This window comes from Phascolarctos cinereus, unplaced genomic scaffold (assembly GCF_003287225.1).
Source record: "Phascolarctos cinereus isolate Bilbo 61053 unplaced genomic scaffold, phaCin_HiC Scaffold_5;HRSCAF=322, whole genome shotgun sequence".
Classification (NCBI taxonomy): Eukaryota; Metazoa; Chordata; class Mammalia; order Diprotodontia; family Phascolarctidae; genus Phascolarctos; species Phascolarctos cinereus.
In genome coordinates this window covers 331180489-331201740 of record NW_027555958.1, presented here as the reverse complement: position 1 = coordinate 331201740, position 21252 = coordinate 331180489, and the positions used below count along the sequence as shown (strand labels likewise).

The window sequence follows — 21252 nt, the reverse complement described above, 5'->3', positions numbered from 1 at the left end:
CTCAGTTGGACGATGGGCGTCTGTTCTGAGCTTCCCCTTCCCTTGCCTTTTCCTTCATTCCTCATGGTCGTCTGATTTCCTAGCAATTCCTTGAGGTGATGTTCCCCTGGGGGACTAGAGACGGGGTGCAGCTGCCAAGTCTCCTAGACCTTTGCCTGAACTTTGCTTTATTTGAGCTTTGGCATCGGCAGGATTTCAGTCATTTACAGTTTTTTGACCTCAGACTCCTGCTGTGTTTTGGAATGGGAGAGGTCATTGATTCTGGCCCATCACCCTGTTAGTCCAATGCAATATAGATTAATCCATTTGCCCAATTTTTTTTAACTTGCTTCCAAGATTTTTCCTTAGACCTGTTCTCCCTTGGATCTTCCTTAACTGCAGAGATGGCTTCCTTCTGATTGGTACTTTTGAGGTCAAAGAAGAAATTTTAAAAGGAATTTGTGGTTCACTAGCACATCAGGCACATATGCAGATTTAAGGAGAGGAAGGAATTCCTATAAGCGGCCACTTGATGGTTTTAATTAAGTGAACTTTATATGTCTCTCCCTCTCCCCTTTCTCCACCAAGTGGCAGAGACCCCCTTTGACAGTCTGGTGAAGTCCATGATAACTCCTCAGAACATTTTTTAAATCATAATTGAAGAAAATGCTAAATTTCAGGTACAGGTTAGTAAAAACAAAGATGTCATTTTAAATTCACCAACCTCCTAGAATCTATACATGGATTCTTTATTTAGAGAGAGCTACTTAGTATCAGGATAGGGGGACATCATATGGTGTTCCAGTATCAGAGAAAGAAAATTAGTCCTGAGCCTTCATAAAGCCTTTACCCCATTTCTCTTGGCACCAGCTTTTTGAATATAGAGGATGTGACTCAGGCACCCTATCTCTCATACGTATGTAATATCTGAGTAATACATTATATCAGTATAATCTTTGCCAGGTTTAAAAAACACTTTTACGTACTAGCTATTTGATCATGGGCAGGTCACTCATCCTCATTCATTTTGCCCCAGTGACTATACCAGTTACACAATCAGACCCCTCCCAAAATAAACACACCACACAAATACAAAAACTCAGCTTATTCAATCTTCACAAACAAGTTTATACAAAGTAAGCTGGGCAGGTAGTATTGTACCCAGTTCATAGGTGAGGAAACAAAGGCTCTGAGGCTGGTGACTGACCAGGAATAATACCACTCACTAGTAAGTGGGGCAGATAGACCTGCAGTAGCACTTACAGGAGGTTGAGATAGCCAGGCAGGTATACTTCTAATGACAGCTGTACGTCAATGCTACCTCTTCCCTTAACTCCTTCTTCACCAACTTTTCCTCTTTGACTTCCTGGATGTTTCATTCTGAGAGGATGGAGCTCTGCTTTAATGAAAATGGAAGCAAGTGAGAAAACAGATTTTCCCTTTAACCAACTTTGTTGAAATGCATCAATCCCAGTATAATGTAGCTCCTTGAAGACTGTGACTGTTTATTTTTTGTCTCTCCATTTTCAGCTCCAGGCATGTTGCCTTACATATATTTGGAACTTAGTAAAGCTGAGATGTTGAGTTGAATTGCATAAAGCAAAGAAAACCTTCATCCTGGTAGTTAGGATAGATGCTGAAGAGATTGGGCTAAAGTGACAGGCCTGGGGCTACAGTTCAGTAAGAATATGGTATATTGGAAGCAACCTGCGTCTGGAGCCAGAAAATCTGAATTCATATTTTGGCTTTGCTATTTATTGCCTGGGTGACCTTGGACAATGCATTTACTCTCTCTGGGCTTCAGACATATCTGTAAAATGAAGGGAGTGGACATATGTGACCAGACATGGTCATATAATGATATCTAAGGTCTCTTCCAGCCCTCATACTTCATGACAGTATTATAAGGTTTTGGTTGTCATCATTTCTATAGCATTAACTGCTCTCCTTCCCCCAAACTGTGGCTACTTGTGTTTACTAGAGGTAAGTCTGAGGTTAAGTGGTCATTGAATGTGAATGCCCCTCCTTCAAAAGTAGTAAGTGCTTACTTAACGTATAGACTTTAATTACAGACTCCCTTCCCCCTGCGTTGGAAGGGAAAGTTGTCCTGTGTCCAGTAATATTTGATGGGCAGCCCCAAAGTGGCCTTGTCTCATGAACTATCATCTAAGACAAGGGAGTAAGAATTGGCTGTGTTCTGATTGCTTGCTACTTTTGAGTTTCAAGTTCAAGTGTGCCTTTAATTTCAGTCATCTGCTTTTAGGCAGCAGGATAGTTTCAGATTGATTTGTTACACTTGAAAAGAGAATTGTAGGGGTGAAATAGATTACAGCTGGGCTTTTCTCTCCCTCACTTTTCCCAGAGCTATGCTGATCATTCTCATTGGATCATTCTCATTGGAAAACTGGTCTCAAAATCTGTTTTTATCAAAGAGATTTGGACCTCAGTTCCCTAAAAAGGGAGAGAGGTTTTTAATTGCTTTTAGGAATTGATATCTGAGAAATACGTAGTTGGCAGACAATGCCATCGATTTGTGTTTTGTAATTATTTTCCATTTATGTAAATAAAAATCTAAGCATACTGTTAAGTGAGTGAACTGATCATATGAGGGAAAAAAGCAGGTTTATTAACTTATATTGCATAAAGTAGAAAAGGAAGAGCTATAGGTGGCATAGTGGATAGAGTGCCAGCTTAGAGTCAGTAAGTCTCATCTTCTTGAGTTCAAATCCAATCTCAGACAATCTTACTAGCTGTGTGACCCTGGGCAAGTCACTTAACCCTGTTTGCCTCAGTTGCCTCATCTGTCAAATGAACTGGAGAAAGAAATGGCAAACTACTCCTAGTATCTTTGCCAAGAAAACCCCAGATGGGGTCATAAAGAGTCAGAAATGACTAAAAAGTGACTGAACAACAACAAAAAAGTAGAGAGGAAGTATAGTTAGTTTGAACCCAAGTCTATTATCCAAGATCATGAGTATTAACAGGCTTAATTGTGCTAATTTTACCTTGCATTTGTGGTTTTTTGTGCATTTATTTATCAGTATTTATGTATATGTATATATATATATATATTTTTTTTTTTTAAACCTATTTTACCAGTTGAAATCAGTATCTTCTCTGCAACTTAATTAGAGTTGTCTGGGTCACTCAGAAGGTAAGTGACTAGTCCAGGGAAGAAAGCCAATATGTATGAGGCTCAACTTGAACCCAGATCTTCTGAGGCTAGCTCTTTATCTATTGTCCGGCACTTGCCTCTCTTATATTTATATATAGCATTTTGTAATTTTCAAAGTACTTTCATATGCTTTTTAGTGTTTGACCCTCACACCAGTGCTGGAGAGTTTGGTAAGATAATTCTCATCATTTTATTGGTACACTGTGCTAATAACAGTGGCTGATCACTTAAAAACCTTCCATGGCTCCCTATTACTTTTGGAATAAAATTTAAACTATTTGTGCTTGTATTCATGGAATTATAGATTTAGAGCTGGAAGAAAAATTGGAGGGCATCTAATCCAGAGATGTCAAACAGGAAGCACAAACCAGATTAAAATGGAATTTGGAACTATTTAACAAAATAAATAAAAATACGATAAAACACAGATGGTATTAATATGTGGTTTTCTACATCAGTCTGTGGCCTACAGGAATCCTTATGTACCATATAGTGGTCCCCATTTCTATTTGAGTTTATCTAATCCAATTTCCTACAGCCTCTGACATTTTACAGATGAGGAAACTGAGGAACAGAGAGCCACCTCCCCCACTCCACCTGAATAAAACAGAACAAAATGCCCAAAATAAGACTGTAAAAGCAAATATGATTAAGGCAGACAGGGTCCTTTGGGGTCAAAGGTATTAATGGTGCCATGTACATATATGATGGGGAAAAAAGTTATTGACTTCCATTATGATGAATTGAATTCATCTGGACTTGAATGCAACAGCCCAGTGATCATCTTGATATCCTACTTGTTTCATATGTGCTTGAACATAAGCAATACTTCTGAGACAATAGAAAAGGCAGAGTGAGTGACCCTGTTTATAATTAAAGCCTTATACTGAGATACCATGGAAACTCTGGATTCTCGTTTCGTTTACTCATTGTTTTCCACCACGTACTGTTGAAATGTTACATAACACTCACATGCCTAAAGTTCATATAATATCCATATAATGGTGCCATTGTACCTAGGAAGTGGCCCAGATATGAAGGTGCCACCATTTGCTGCAGGTCTTAGCATACTATCTGCCTTTCCAAATGGAATCTGCATTGATTCCAAAAGTCCTTCTTCCAGGCTTCTAAGTTGCACCTACTACTACTCCAAAGGTTAAATGACTTGCCCAGGGTCACGTAGCTAGTAAGTATATGAAGCTAGATTTGAACTCAGGTCTTCCTGACTCCACACCCAGTGCTTTATGCACTGAGCCATCTAGCTGCCCCATCAGTTTTTATGGATTGTTGATCCAAGACAATTCCAAGATACTCATAATGGAAAATGCTATCCACATCCAGAGAAAGAACTGATGGAGTTTGAATGCAGATTGAAGGAGATTATTTTCACTTTCTTTACTTTTTGCATGTTTTTCCCCCTTTTCTGTTTCTTTTTTCACAACATGACTAACATGGACATGTGTTTTACATAATTTCACATGTATAACCTATATCAAATTGCTTACTGTCTTAGGAAGGAGGGAGAAAATTTGGAACTCAATTTTATATAAAAAATTGTGATTTATTCAAGAATACAGGATATTAAGTAGCCTACCATGCTCTGTTCTCTGCTGGGTTCTCTTGCCTCATGGGGTAAACATGCAACTTCCGTGATAACTTTATTATGTATTTAAAAGGAATAACAAGTTGTACATAACAAAGTTGTACTTTCATGTACAGCCATCTTTTTTTTTTACTATACTCTGTTATGGAAATGCTTGTTTTCTATATATTAAAATATTTTTTAATGTAAATTGCATACTTTACCCCTCTCATGCAATACTTGAATGGAGTTCCATTAGGATTGATCTCGATCTCTCTCTCTCTCTCTCTTTCTCTCTCTCTCTCTCTCTCATTTTGATTTTTGTGTCCACATTGCCTTACACATAGTAGGCACATTTAATAAATTTTTGTTGAATTAGCAAGGTTTCCATTTAGTATATTGGTAAAGTTCTTTGGACTCTTTGTAAGCAAGTTGTCTCTGGGAATATAAATTATCACTCCTAGTGAATATGATATACAGAACTTCAGCGATTTTCCAAACCTGTCCATTGATTGAAGATTGGGGAATGAAGGTTAATGGTTATTGAACAGTTTTAAATGACTGTGAAAATAGACAATTGATGGACAAAAAAAAATTTAAATCAAACCCCATCAGTCAAATGATATTTTTAGTCCTATAATCTGCTTCTGAGCATATGGTCTAGTCAGCTGAGATAATGTAACAGTGACAAGAAGTATTTTGGATTGGGGGGAAGATTAAATACAGAAACAGATCTATTTATATCCTTTTATTCTGCCAGCAATATTTGGCATCACTATGGAATATTAATGACTAGAATTTTATAGACAGTGATACTGATGAAATATAGAGGTATAGGGCAAAATCCTAACGACTAATAAACATCTATATTCATAAGTATGTAAGCTGTACTTCAGACAAAAGTAGTGATAGCCACGCTCAGTGGCCCTGATGAGAGTTCTGTACGATGAACGGAGCCTGACGCTGTTTGCAGGGCTCTTAGACTCCTTGTTTAACCAAAAGGATTGTTGTTCCTGTAGTTGTTGTTTTTCGTTTGTTTAAAGAACCATCCTGTCTTTAGTTGCTTTATATAAGGCTAATCCATCTTCTGCTGGTAAAGGGGAAGGGAAGGAGGAAGCTTTTATATAGTGGCTACCAAGGTTCAGGCACTGTGCCTGAGGGCTTTACATATATTATCTCGTTTGATCCTCACAACAACCCTGGGAGGTAGGTGCTGTTAATATTCCCATTTTACAGTTGAGGAAACAGGCAAACAGAGGTTAAGTGACTTGTTCAAGGTCACACAGTTAGTGTCTGAAGCCAGATTTGAATTCAGGTCTTCCTGATTCCAGGTTCAACTCTCTTTATATATATATTCCTCGAAATAAGAAGTGAATGGTGGACAGGAAATGGGGATAGGGAAGAGAGGGGAAGGAAAGAAGAATTTATTAAATGCCTACTGTTTGCCAGGCACTGTTCTCTTGTCCTCAGATTCTTCTGTAAAGGGGTTAGAATAAATCTGAAGTCTCCAGAAGGTTCATTTTGATCTCCTCTAGAGCTAAAAACTTTAAGCCCTTTGGCTACTATCCCTGAGTCAGCATCACCTCTCCTCTACTGATTATCTTCTGAGATCATCCTAAGGCTTTGGATATAGCAAAAGATGAATAGATACTCAACCAGAAAAGGCTGGGGATCCCTTGATTTTATGAGCCTTAAGGTTCTTTTCAGCTCTGAAATTCTGTTTCCAAGTGTCTTCTTATGCCACAGTATTTGAGACTGCTTCTGAGTAACCTGGAAACATTTTTCACAGTCTTGCTTTTTACCCCCATTTCCTCCCATTGCGTGAATGTTACAAGGACGACAAAAGCCCCAGCACTCCTGTTTATTAAGCACCTACTGCATGCAGGACATTGTGCTAGGTCCTGGAGCTTACAGATAGAATCGATAAAAAAATTTTTAAAAAGCCAACTTTAATTTGTTAAAAAGATTTGGATGCCATGAACTAGGAGAGTCAGAGGTCGACCAGACTACACCTTGCTAGTATGTGGCAAAGTAGATCGTGGAGACCAATGCCAACCTTTGTGTGACAATATTGATGAGTCATGGGTTATATGCATGAGTAATTATGCCCAGCTCCTTCTAATCCTACCCCTAATTCAGTGAATAATTCCACTCTTGCCCCTAACTCAATGAGTAATACTATTTCCTGGGTTTGAGAAGACAGAGTTCCAGGAAGGAATAGGGGAATGAGAGAGGCCAGGAGGGATTGTTGAGGGATTCTGTTTTGTATCTTCCCCCAGCATTGTCATTCTGGCGGAATGTTTGGGGGGGGGGCGGTGTCCATTCCTATTGGGGTTTATGGCTCAGTTGCTCTCTTACCTTTATAGAGCATTTGTAAGTTCTGGATGAGAGACAGTGACAATTGTGCAGTCAGATCTAGTCAGAACTATGTCAGTTGAGCTTCTTTGAGTCCCCATCCTTGAGAAGTATGCCCCTTGGTCAGAGAGACCCATACATCAGAGACATGCATCAGTCAGCTTTATAGAATGATAGATAAATATTTATTTTGTGTACTGTAAAACCCTTGACAATAATTTTTTTTCAAAGTGGAGCATCAAATAAGTTTTGTAGAAAGTAGGGGAAGAGAGGCTTCTGCTCCTTGCTACCTGTGGTAAGATATTTACCATCCCTGCACTTCACTTCCCCCATTTGTAAAATAAGTGATTTAAACTAGATCTCTAAAGATCCATTCAAACTCTCAATCCTGTTTCCTATTCTTTTTAGAGCTTGGCTTTGTATTGCAGCTGGTGGACATTTATATGACATTATTTTTCATAAGTAGCCTATAAAGCAAATCTGTTAGAATTGCCTTTTCTGAAAACATGCCAATTTGCTGGAATGCCAGTGGCATTTTAGATAGAAATAAAATTAACATAAGACTTTCGTTATACCCTGTGGATATGGTCTGGCCCTCAGCTCTGAAATCTCAGAAACTCCATTTTATTAGCCCACCCAGATGTAGGAACTGATTCATTTGAACCCAACAGACACGATTGATTAATAAACTAGAATATCAATTTCTTAATTTTCAATAAGAAATGTAACTGGGATATTTGTCTGCAGGGCCATACGTTTTCCTCCCAGTAGGAAAGGCTGTTTATAAAACCAGATTAGTACTAGAATATTTGGTGAAAATAGTGAGAATAAAAGAGGTTCAATCTTAAAGGAATATCATCCTGGATCTCTACTATGTACAGGCACCTTCCTGCTTAAAGGTATACATACCTGCTACTCTTACCTGGTCAAGACTTTCTTCTGTGTAGTAGAGAAAGTATTGGAGAAGCAATGATAAATGCAGGCAACTAGGTAGTGCAGTGGATAGAGCACCTGGCCTGGAGTCAGGAAGGGAGTTTCTGAGTTCAAATCTGGCCTCAGACATTTACTAGCTATGTGACCCTAGGCAAGTCACTTAACCCCGTTTGCCTCAGTTTCCTCATCTGTCAAATGAGCTAGAGAAGGAAGTGACAAACTACTCCAGGGTCTTTGCCAAGAAAACCCCAAATGGGTTCACAAAGAGTTGGTCACTACTGAAATGACTGAACAACAATGATAAAGGCCCACTGTGGGGCTCTTTCTTTTTCCAGATTCCATGAAGGCCTCCACATTTCTGTTATAATAATATTACTGTCAATGTGTTACAATGCAGTCTAGCAGATTAATTATATATTAGTTACATTTTTGATTGGCATTTCCCTGAGGGAAGTTAGAAGAAAGTCCTTGTCTCGTCAGCAGCTCATTCACTGGGTCACTTTTAGCTGAGCATATCCACAATATTCTAAGATTTAAAACAAGGGACCTTAGAGATAATTTATTCCAATTCCTCTCATTTTACAGATGAGGAAACTGAGGCCCCTGATCATACTTTGTAACTGGCAGGGCCAGGATTTGAACCTAGGTTCTTTGGCTTAATTTTTTATTGATTTTTTTAAAGTTTACCCATCCTTAAATTCTCAGATTGTACCCTGTTGGGGACTTAAAGCATTCTGTGTATAAACTTCAGTTACCTCATGCCAATTTTATAGAGAAGGGAAGGGTTGGGGAAGAGATCAAGCATTTATTAGGTACTTTACAAATCTGTTTTGATTTCTTATAACAATCCTATGAGGTAAGTGCTGTTATCAACCCCATTTTGCAGTTGAGGAAACTAAAGCAGGCAGAAGTTAAGTGACTTGCCCAGGGTCCTACAACTCCTAAGTTTCTGAGGGCAGATTTGAACTCGAGTCCTCCAGCTGCAGGCCAACTCTCTATGCACTGCACCACTGGCCCGAATTCCTTATTTTACACATGAGGAAACAGACCTGAAGAGATTAGGTGACTTTCCCAAGGTCCAAATTCAATGTAGCAAACATTTATAAGGTCCCACTATTTATAAGACAGGAGTGGGGAACCTGCTGCCTGGAGGCTGCATGTGCTCTCTTAGCCCTCAAGGGCTTTCTTTTGACTGAATGCAAACTTCACAGAATAAATCTTTATATCATTGTACTAGCTACTAGATAATCATAGATGAAAGAAAAAGAAAACAGCTCCTGCTCTCAAGACATGTATTTAAGTAAATGTTTAAGAAAATGATTAAGTACATAGGAACAGAGTAGCCTGAAAAATTCAAGGAGAGAGACATAATTTTTAGCTGATAGGAGAGAAGATCAGGAAAGATGTCATGTTTAAAGGGCCAGAGTTCTTCTTTTGGCAAAGTGGTGTAGAATTAGCTTTCCCTACCATGGAAGTTTCTTGACGTGTTCAACCCTGTATTTTAAAACCATCACTTGTCTGTATTGTCATTATGTACTCAGCATCAACACCTCTCCACCCTCAAACCTGACACTGATCTGTATCATAGAGAGTAAAAGCATCCTCATTGGTTTAGGGAGTTAAAATTCTCCGCCATTTTTGACCCAGCATCATACTGAATCGTTACTCTTTAAACTGAGTGGTATATACTTGTCACTAAAAGGAAGGAAGACCTGGCTGTCACTGTCAGTTTTCTTTTACCCAGGCGAATATAATCATATCTGTTGGGAGGGACTGTGACCTGAAGATACCTGCATTTGGATAATTGGGAAAGCTTTTTTTTCTGTGTATTGACATCTCCATTTATGAACTGACATCACCCATTTCCTGTGCATTGATACCTTCCTTTAACCACCCATTTCCTTCTCAACATATGTAAATATGGGAAAGAGGATGAAGAGGTCTTGTGAGAGTCAGCCTGAGACTACAAAGCAGTTCAGATAAACCAGAAATCTAGAGAAGTCGAATGCACATTCATTTCTTTCTAACAAGTATTTATGGAGCACTTTACACTGTGCCTGGTTGGTACTTTCTTTGTCCTATGGGGGAATACAAGAAAAATGTACAACCTCATCCCTACCTTTTTTTCTCCCCTAATCAACAAGTATTTTCTAAATGAATATTTAGAAACAAAAGAAAGAAAGATTCATAGAATAATGTGGTTAAACATTTCATCCAATAACAGAATGCCTCTATGAGGTGTTTCACCTACTACTCCTTTTGTGGTGAGCCAGACTCCACCTCTTTTTCTACCTAGAAGGATGTAAAGGAAGTACCTGCCCCAGGTTTCGCTCTTTAGAGGTTTTCAGTGATCCAGACCTTTGCTTGAAATGGTTTAAAACCTTTGGTGGGAGACAAGACATACATAGAGGAAGCAAGCAATATAGGACAATAATGTAATAAAATGCTAGTGGCAGAATGCCTATATGTAAATCCTAGCTCTGGTATTTATTACCTTGGGCAAGACATTTTACCGCTAGGGGCTTCAGTTTCCTCATCTATAAATTAAAGATATTGGACTGGGTGACATTTGAAGTCCTATCTAGTTTCAAATCTGTGATCCTAATTGAATTAGCCCAGAGTTAAAACAGTAATAGTGTGGGCAACCATTACAGATGGTAGAATGGGGTTTGTAATTGAATAGTGATGAGTGATAGAATAGAATTTTCAAAGCTGGAAAGGACTTGAGAAGTCTTCTAGTCTAACCAAGCCCCCGCCCCCCCTGGTTTGTTTTTTTTTAACAGTCAAGGAAACAGGCCTAGAGAGTTTAAGGGACTTGGCTAAGCCAACAATAGTTCCCTGATTCATTGATTGCCAGCTTTAGTGCTCTTCAAGGAAGGTTCATGAAAAAGGATGGACTTAAGATAGGCCTTGGACAGTAAGAATTGGATAGGCAGTGAACTAGGTTGTACTGTATCCACAGACATTGGCTTGCTGCTTGGTTGACGTACTAGCTGGACTCTTTTATCAGTGGATGTCAGTCACTTCAATAGACTTAACTGCATGTGACCATTTACTTTTTTGGGACAGATCTGAAATTTGTTGATTCACTTTTATTTTCGTTATTCAAGTGATAGTTAATTTCATATTCAGTTCTGAACTCTAGACTCATATTCAGTTCTGAACTCTAGACTCAAATAATCAGTTCAGCTTTCTGCAACACAGTGGAATATACCATAACTCTGACAATGATTTCTCTGAATTCTACTTTCTTTTTTGGTATGGGTTTTTTTTGGTGTTTTGGGGGGGCATATATGACTCCCATAACTTTCCTTAGATGAATTCTTTGCTATAGTAATAGTGTATTAGCATAATCATTATTAATTATGAAATACATTAATAATAATTAATATTATCACTATTACTACTAGCATTTATAGAATGCTTTAAGGTTTGCAAAGTACTTTACAAGTATATCATTTTATCTTCCCAACTATCCAATGGAGAAGATGCCATCATTATCCCTGTTTTACTGATGAGAAAACTGAAGCACACAGAGATTAAGTGAGTTGCCCTAGGTCACACAGCTATTAAGTGTCTGTGGTCAAATTTGAACTCAAGTCTTCCTGACTCCAGGTCTAGTATACTAGCCATGGTATCCAGCTGCCACTCTCATTAGTGTTTTGGTTCTGAAGATCATTGTAGTTATTTAATGGGCCATTTTATGCACAAATAGAAGGGCATCCTTACTCATGGGTGGGGACGGTTGTCATCAAGTGGTATCATTTCAGGACACCCCAGGAGAGCTTACTGGGCTGACTGCGCAAGCTAATGCTTTAAATTTTACAACTAAAGGTTATTTTTGATCCCTTGGGGCTGGAGGGCTCTGTGTCATGTATGTTTGGAGGAAGTTGTCAAAGAGCCTAAATAAAAGACACATAAAGGAAAGGCTCGGAGGTGCTAAAAGCAAATTTCTTATTTTTGCTTAGGGCTGTTGTAATTTCCTCTTGCCTGCTATTCTCAAACCATGCTTTGTGAGGGATGTGGGTGGGTCAAGTTTAACTTTGGACTGTGTCAGATCTTGTTTCTGAGGAAAAGGGAAGTTCTACCCCCTGAGCCAAGTGGTAGATGATCTGAAAAGACAGTCTGGTGAAACCTTATTGAAGATGTTAATGCCATTCTTAAATTTGAAAAATGTAGCCAGTGACTCATGACACTCCTGTGGCAAGATGGACTTCAGGCTGTTTTTCTGCAGCTAGGCAGATCTAGAGGGACATGGCTGGTTCCACTTTGTGGGAATCCTTTTAATCATTCAGCTTTACTCGGTTCAGTGGGGGCTGTCTCTACTCATCCTGATCTATATCTTGCCACGGACCCAGATGCTCCAGAGGAGAAAGTAAAGCTGGTGACTTTGCATAGCCTTCCTTCACTGAAATCCAGTTCACTTGCAAGTCATGGCATCACCTTCCTGATGCCATGGTCCTCTTTGAGAACAAAGGGCAAAAACAACAATTCAACTCAACTCAGTATTGTGAAGGGCCTATTATGCATGCACTATGCTAGGCAATGAGGATGCCATCCCATGGAAATGTATAGATCCTGTGCAAAGATACCAAGATAGGAGATAGAATATATGTAGAATGGGAAGTAAGCCTGGAATGGAAAGTAGGTGATGAAGAGTAAAATGTTGGACTAGACCATAACATCAGAGATGTAGAACTGGATGGAATCCCATAGTGGTCTCCTCCAGCCCTGTCATTTTGCAGATAAGAACACTGAGGCTTGGGATTTGCCTAAGATCACACAGGGAAAAGGTGTCAGAAGTGGGATTTAAACCTGGGTCTTCCAACTCTCTTTTCACAGAGTATGAAGGACTTTAAATACCAAAGAGATGAGTTTGTATTTTATTTTAGAAGCAATAGAGAGTCATGGAAACTTCTTGAGGAAGGCAATGATATGGTTAAAATTGTGTTCCCATAATCATAGGATTCATGGAAGAACAGAGGTTGTCACTTGCCACCTCATGTTGGAAAGGTTGCTGACACAGGATTGACTTTAAAACAAAAAGATCCAGGTTAACTAGTTAAGGTTTATAAAGGCTGGTTCCCTCCTGAACCTTAGGCTTTTTCTGCTCAATTTTTCAGCAAATTAGTGATTCTGCAAGTGACACAGTAGCCTGTTATTTCCATGACAACACTGATTTGGTACCTTTAGCTTGATATCTTCATTGCAGGCTTAAAAACTAAAGGAAAGCTGAACTTAGAGGCAAGAGGCTTAGGTACTACTTTCTTAGTAAATACCCATATCAGTTTTGAATGGAAATGTGGCTCTGGTTTGGCAGAGGAATTTGCATTTGTTAAAAAAAAAAAAAAGGTCTCTTGGCTTGATTGCTAAATTATTTCACTAGTTGAAAAGCCCACTGTGTACATTGTAATTTAAAGAGCTAAAATGTTTCCAGTGAGGAAGTTTTCCAAACCTCATAGCCTGTAATGTTTTAAATATTCGAATCTGGCCGAATGAGTTCATGCTATTGGTTGATTGGTTCTATCTCTCTCCCTGAAGGCTGGTTTGTTACCACTGATCAGATACATGGGAACTATTGATTTTCTTTTTAGATGACGATGCTTGATGTACAGTAGACAAAATGAAAAAAAATTGCTAGTCGTGGGATACTTCTGATTTGGGCTGTATAAGAGGAAAATATGAATAAGCCCCGTTACATTTTGGCTTCAGGAACTAGATTGAAGGTATATGGAAAATGCGTTCACCTCTGTGATAGTGGTATTATTATTTAGTCTTTGTTTGCACTGATAAACTTCTAGAAGTAAATTCGCTGAACAAAAGAGTGCCAAGGCACCCTCCATTTCTGATCCTTCATTAATAGTTCCATTCCATTGGCTGAGAAGTGGTTCTAGGAGGGGCCTTAGTTTTTCTTTTTGGAGCTCGAATGAACCTTAAAGAGCACAGGTAGCATTCAGCCAAACTCAAAGCAAGAAAAGGCATTAATAAAAAACAAACTAACAAAGGGCTGGTTTAGATCATAATAATAGCTCTCATTTGTAGAATGTTTTAAGGTTGCAAAGCTCTTACTTAACATTATATCATCTCATATCTCATCCTATGAGAAAAATCTTATTATCCTTATTTTGCAAATGAGGAAACTGCTGCTCAAGGAGATTTAAGTGATTTGCCAACCTATGGAGCTACTAAATGTCTGTGGAGAAATTCATACCCCGGTCTTCCAGATTTCAAGTCTAGGGGAGAACCAGTATACCATAGTGCCTCTCTTCAAAGTCACTTCTAGTTTTCATAAGTGCCTAGCACTCAGACATTTACTAACTGTGTGACCCTGGCCAAGTCACTTAATCTGCATTGCCTCAATCTGTATCTTCCTGATACAATCTTGCTGCTCTGTAAAATGAGCTAGAGAAGGAAATGGCAAACTACTCCAGTATCTTTGCCAAGGAAACTCCAAATTGGTCATGAAGAGTAAGACATGACTGAATCAACTGAACAACAGACAACAGTGTTCTGTACCTTCTAGGCACTTAGTAAATGCTTATTCATTCTGTCAACTTTAGTAACTGTATTTAGTTCAAGGAACTAATGATATTACCAGTGTAGATAGTCCCTCCACAAGTATAAACTGAAATTCCTTAGACTGTGTTTACTGTTGTAGTAGAAAAAAATCTTCATTCCCTGTGACTTACCGTAATGAGAATCTCTGAACTTTGCTCCACTAATCCTTGGAATGTAGCAGCAGCCTGTCATTGGTTCCAATTTGGAAGCCTGTCCTACTGGGTAGGGCATTCCAGTTATGGCCTTTGGGAACCAGAGGCTCCATCCCTTGGTGAGACAGAGCAGGAATTGGATGGATAAGAATTTTATGGGTGTAATTTTTAAAAAATTATACTACACTATGGACTTAACAATTTCTTCTCCCTGGCTTTCCTCACACCCACCCCTGCCCTGCCCAGTTACTGTTATCTTTGAGTTCCTGATGTTAAAGGATAATATGAGCCAACAGAAAGAAAAATCACTGTAAAGAAAATAATTCCCACCCCTGTCTTCCCTTGCAGTCTCAACACTTTGATAAGGTCTGGTTGGGGTGAAGGTGGGTGGAGTATGTGTTTAAAGAACAAAATAAACAAACAAACCATTTGGTATCTTTTTCTTTTCCTCCAGGAGGACTGGAATGAAATTGACCCAATTAAAAAGAAAGACCTGCACAGTAACAATGGGGACGACAAAGCACAGAATGTGGAGACTCTCCCTCCAGGTATTACAACATTATTCTTACTTGGCCAGTTCCAGCCTTTGGAGCTGACGATGGTAATTCCAAAATAGAAATGGCAAAGTCTTGTTGTTTTGCCTACAAAGTTCTAATCTGTGGCACTTGGCAGCAGACTATGCAAGTAGCTCTTGTGGGGTAGGTATGGATTTCACAGGATCAGATGACTTTGACAGCACTAGAGGAACTGTTAGTCTTCAGGGTCCTAAAGTGATTGAGGATTAGATACGTCTTTTAACCCTCGTCTACCCTCCCCTCTTCATTGTTCTGTCCATTGGAGAGATATGGCTCTATCTCTTTTATAAAAGTATTTTCCTAGAATCCATTGGTGTTTAGGTGACCTTTAGGTCCGTATCCTCTATTCTCTTTTGCTGGGATCTTAGGTTTTCCATGTAATAGCTCCAAGTAATAGAAAATAAATTTCCTTTAGAAAATAGGGATTACCTTCACAGTGACTAGTGCCTTGTGTATAATAGTTACCAAATGAGTATTTCTTTATAAGAAGAATAATGTAGACCTGGGATCCATTTTTCATTTTGTGGATCAGTTAACTTACCCCAGAATGTTTTTTTTTAATCCGCTCAGTTATCTGCTGTACTTACATGGAGTTATTTTAAAGCTTGAGGATTTTTCCCATCCGAATAAGAACAATCTTGAAGGCATATGCTATCCCCAACCATTAAATTTTAGTTCTCTTTATATTGGATTGTAAAATAAAATGAGTCTTTTCTCTATTAGCAAATATGGTCAGTTATGTAGAGTATCCACTGGCCCACTATCATCCTTCTTTATCTATTGTGCATTTAGTTGTCTTAAAGAGACAGGACTGTAATGATTTTTCCATCTTTGAAATATTGCTAGTAGCTTTTGACTGCTGCTTTTGCTCTAGGTACTGTTAGGTTGCCAACAACCTTCTTCCTTTTTCCTGTGGCCTCTTCCTACTGTACCAGTTATAATAAATTATCTTCACTTCTCTCTCTCTCTCTCTCTCTCTCTCTCTCTCTCTCTCTCTCTCTCTCTCTCTCTCTCTCTCTCGTCCTCTTCCCAGTTGATATTGGGCATGACTAGAGATTTGTGGTCTCTAGATCATCCAGGTCAGACTTAGAATAGCTGTTAGTGGTTCAGTGTCAGCTTGGAAGGAGGTTTCACTGCAGTAGAGCACACCAAGGATGTGTGCTTGGCTCTGGATGTTTAAAATCTTTATTCATTTACTGGGATAGAGCATTATTGTCAAATTTGTAGATGTTACAAAACTGAGAGGGATAACAATACCCTGGATAGCACAGTCATCATTAGCACTATTGGGTTATAGATTTAAAACTAGAAGTGACCTTAAAGGCCATTCCCTTCGTTTTACAGATGAGGAAACTGAAACCCAGAGAGGTTAAATGACTTGTCCAAGGTAACACAAAAGACAGAGGTGAGGTAGGAATGCAATCCAGGCATGGGAGAAAATACATAGAAACACACACACACACACACACACACACACACACATAAATACAAGGCTGTTAAATGCAGCATAATTTGAGACTGAGGGCACTAGCAAGTGATGACATGAGGAATGGCTTAAATGCTTGAGTTGAGTCTTAAAGGAAATAAGGGGATTGGGGGGGCAGAAGTGAGGGGGCATTGCTTTCAGGCACCAGTGAGAAGGCACGGATGGGAGATGAAATGTCATATCTGGGAAACAAAGAGAAGGCCAGTTTGGCTGACCTTCCACCATTTGGAAAAGAGAGTAATGAATAATGAGCCTCAAAAGATAGGTTGTGAAGGACTTCAAAAGCCAAAGAGAGGAGTTTATATTTAATTCTAAAGAAATAGTGAAGTAACTGGAGTTGATTGAATAAAGGAGTGACAGATTTTCTCTCAAGAGTATCATTTCCATAGCTATATGGAGGATGGGTGGGAATAGAGGGATAGTCAATTAATAAATGAGTATTTTTAAGCACTTACCATATTCAAAAGTAGATTTAGCAAAAATAACTGAAGAGACAAAGCACCGTCTTTACAGAGGAAAACGAACCTGTCCTGCCTTCCAAATCAGAAAAATAAACAATGTTAGAGACAAAAAGAAGCAAATAGAAACCTAACTTGCATAACTTAAAATGGAAATGTATTAAATAATACAGAAAAATAAAAAAGAGTGACAGATTGGGTAAGAAAACAAAATGCCATGATCAACTTCTTACAAGAAACATACGTCAAAAGCAAAGACATGCATAGAATAAAAACGAGGAGCTGGTACAAAATTCACTATGCATCAGGCAGATTAAAAAAAAAAAGCTGCTGTTGCAATCATGTTATCAGACAAAACAAAAATAAAAATTCACAACTTAAAAAGAGATGAGAAAACTACACTAGTCCAAAAAGAAACTATAGACAATAGATCAATATTAACATTAACTTACATGCCTCAAATGCCTTAGCATCTAAATTTATAAAAGAAAATTAATTGAATTGCAAGAAGATATAGATAACAATATAATACTAGCAGGGAATTTTAATGTCCCTGTCTCAGTTTTGGACAAATTGAACAGAAAGATAAGAGGGAAAATATAGAATTGAGCAAATTGATGGAGAAACTAGAGCTAAAAGACTTATAGTGTATTCTAAATGGGACCACTAAAGAATATACATATTTCTTAGCACCATATGGAACTTTGACCATCTGTTGACCAAAATTGACCATCTCTTAGGGTATAAAAATATTGCTGAAATAGCAAACATATCCTTTGTAGACTTTTTCTTTTTGATAAAAATAATAATCATTTCAGGGAGCAATAACTAAAGCTACAGACCCAAATAAAGACTTAGAAAGAAATCCTAAATAATGAGTAGGTCAAAGAATAAATCATAGAAATAGTTAATAATTATATAAAGAAATTGATAATGAAGAAACAACATACCAAAATTTCTGGGATGCAGCTAAAGAATTCCTCAGGAGAAAATTTATATCCTTAAAAACATGCATTAACAAAGTAGAAAAAGAGAGGATTAATGAACTAAATACAAATTTAGTAATTAGAAAGTCAGCAAGTACAAAATAATCCCAAATGGCGTGATATTAAAACATAGAGAAGAAATAAATAAACTGGAAACCAGATTTAAAAATGAAACAGACCCTATTCTCCAGGTGTTTACATTGTATCTGTGGAGACAATGTATGCATGTATAAGTGTATACAGAATAACTATGTCTAGAATAAATTTTCTAAAAAAGTAGTTAGCTAGAGCATTTGGGGAAGAACAGAAAGGGCTTTGTGTAGAAGATGGTGCTTGAACTGGGTCTTAAAGAAAGAGAGATACTCTATGAGGCAGAAATGATGTTGGATTAGGCAGGGAGGAGCACCCAGTGGAAAGGCGTGAAGATAGGAATCACAGTGTTGTATTTGAAGAACAGATGGCTGGACCATAGAGTGAGCAAAGAAGAATAATGTATAATGACCTTAGAAATATAAATTGGAACCAGGATGTAGAGGACTTTAAAAGCCAATCTGGGAAATGTATATCTTATCCAAGGGCAGTAGAGAGCCACTGAAATTTATTAAGTAGGGGAAAGTTACATTTAGATTTGCACTTAAGGAAAGTCACTTCGTGTGGAGAAAAGATTGGAATGGGAGAGACTGGAAGCAGAAAAACCAGTAGTCTAGTTGAGAAGTGATGGAAACCCAAACAAAAGTGGTTATTCTGTGACTAGAGAGAATGAGTCAGTGGTGAAAGATGTTATGGAGGTAGAAACAGCAAGATATGGCAACTAATTGAACATGTGGGATGAAGGAGAGTAAGGAGTCTACAGTAAGGCTGACGTCATGAATCTGGGAGGCTAGATCCAGAAGGATCTCAAAAGATCTTCACTCAGCAAGCATTTATTAAGCACCTCCCATGTTCTCGGTACTGTGTCACGTCCAGAGGATACAAAGGCAGAAACAAAGTAGTCCCTGCCTTTAAGGTACTTATATTCTATTGGCAGAAAAAAAAGAAGAAAAAAAACACCTCTGAACTTTTTGACAGGCTAGAGCATTGAGTTTGAAGCTAATAAGATGGAATTCAGTAGGGATAAATGTAGTCTTAAACTTGGTTTTTAAAAAACCAGCTTCACAAGTACAAGGTTAGAGGAAGCTGGACAGTAGTTTGTCAGGAGAAGACCTGAGAGACTTGACGGAAAGCAGGCTTGATACAAGTCAGCAGTGTGAGCCCCAAAAGATAATGAGGTCTTGGACTGCATTAATAGAAGCATAATTCTTAGGAATAAGGAGGTGGTGAGAGGGCCCTGTTACACTCCAAGTGAATAAAAATGCTAGACTTCAAGGTTAGAAAGAACTAGAGTCAGCTCCTTTTCTGGTGCAGACTGGTTATGTGACCTTAGATGAGACATTTAACCTCTTGTAACCCAGACATCCCTTTAAAACTGTAAGTTGCCAAGCAGTTGCTGATATGCACTAGTACAAGGAGTTTTCTCCTTGCTAATTTTTCATACCAGTGAAATCACAGATCTGGACAAAAAAAGGAGGTGATAATCCTTCTACTCTTCCTTTTTTTAGAACACATCTGGGCCTCTGTTCATTTCTGGATACCATAGTTTAGGAAGGGCATTGCTTAATCACAGTAATCCTTTTTTTAAGCACCTAGTATATGCCAGGCACTGTGCTAAATGCTAGGGAGACAAAGAAAGTTAAAACAAAACAAAGTCTCTGCTGTCAAGTAGCTCACTGTCAAATGGCTATAGCATCAAAGGCAACAACAGTAGTGAAGGTCCTTGAATCCTGGTCTTATGTGATTTTATTGAAGGAACCTGGGATGTTCAGCTTGGAGAAAACTGGGGGAAAGGGAGACAGAGAAATGTTCAAATATTTGAAGGAGTGACACGCAAAAGGATTAGACGTTCTTTGGGCAATATGTTGAAGTGTCTGTATGTTAAGAAAACCATTTTAACAATTGGGGAGGGAGGAAAGAAGGAAGGAATTTTTAAGTACCTACTGTGTGCCAGGCACTGTACTAAGCACTTCACAATTATTAACTCATTTGATCCTTACAACAAACCTGGGAGGTAGGTGCTGTTATTATCCCCATTTTGTAGTTGAGGAAACTGATTCAGACAGAGGTTAAGTGACTTGCCCAAGGTCACACAGGGTCAGATTTAAACTCAGGTCTTCCTGATTCCAGGCCAAGTGCTCAATCCACCATTCCACCTAGCTGCCACTGAGCTGTCCAAAGTGGAATGGACAGCCTGAAGAGGGAATGCATTCCCTCTCATTGGAGGTTGGATGACCATTGGTGAGGATGTTGTAGTGGAGATCCCTATTTGGACTAGATGATTGCTGAGGTCTCCTCCTACTCTCAAACTCTGATTCTTTATTATGTGATCACATTGGCTACAACAAACTTTATCCTAATGAATGGATTGATTAGGAATTCCAGCAAAATATTTCCCCATTAAAGACCCTTCACAATCTGGCTCCAACCTACTTGGCCAGCTTTATCAGGAAGCCAAACTGTATTATTGCTCATCCTTGGTCTTGTTTTGCTGCCTCTCATCTTTGTTTGCCTATGATACCCTCCATTAATGGAGAGGATGGGCTCCCCTCTACCTCCCTCACTCTCTCTATCCATGTTCATCCTCCCCTTATTTCTTTTTTTTTAATATAAATTTATTTATTTTTAGCTTTCAACATTTGCTCCCACAAGTTTTTGAATTCCAAATTTTCACCCCATCTCACCCCTCCCCCCACCCCAAAATGGCATGCATTCTGAATATCCCTTCCCCTAGTCTGTCCTCTCTTCTATCTCTCTCCCCTTCTCTTATCCCCTTCCCCTTCTATTTTCCTGTAGGGCAAGATAGACTTCTGTACCCCATTTCCTGTATTTCTTATTTCCCAGTAGCATGTGAAAACATTTTTTTAAACATATGTTTTTAAAACTTTAGGTTTCAAATTTTCTCTCTTCCTCCCTCCCCACC

The 21252-nt window shown here is 38.6% G+C and overlaps 1 protein-coding gene across 1 annotated transcript in view; it reads left to right on the top strand.

The window, feature by feature from the left end:
- GALNT2 (polypeptide N-acetylgalactosaminyltransferase 2) overlaps positions 1-21252 on the top strand; it is a 255773-nt gene that overhangs the window by 122393 nt on the left and 112128 nt on the right. The window contains exon 2 of the mRNA XM_021000444.2: positions 15189-15282. Coding sequence (XP_020856103.1) covers positions 15189-15282 — 94 coding nt within the window. The remainder of the gene's footprint in view (positions 1-15188; positions 15283-21252) is intronic.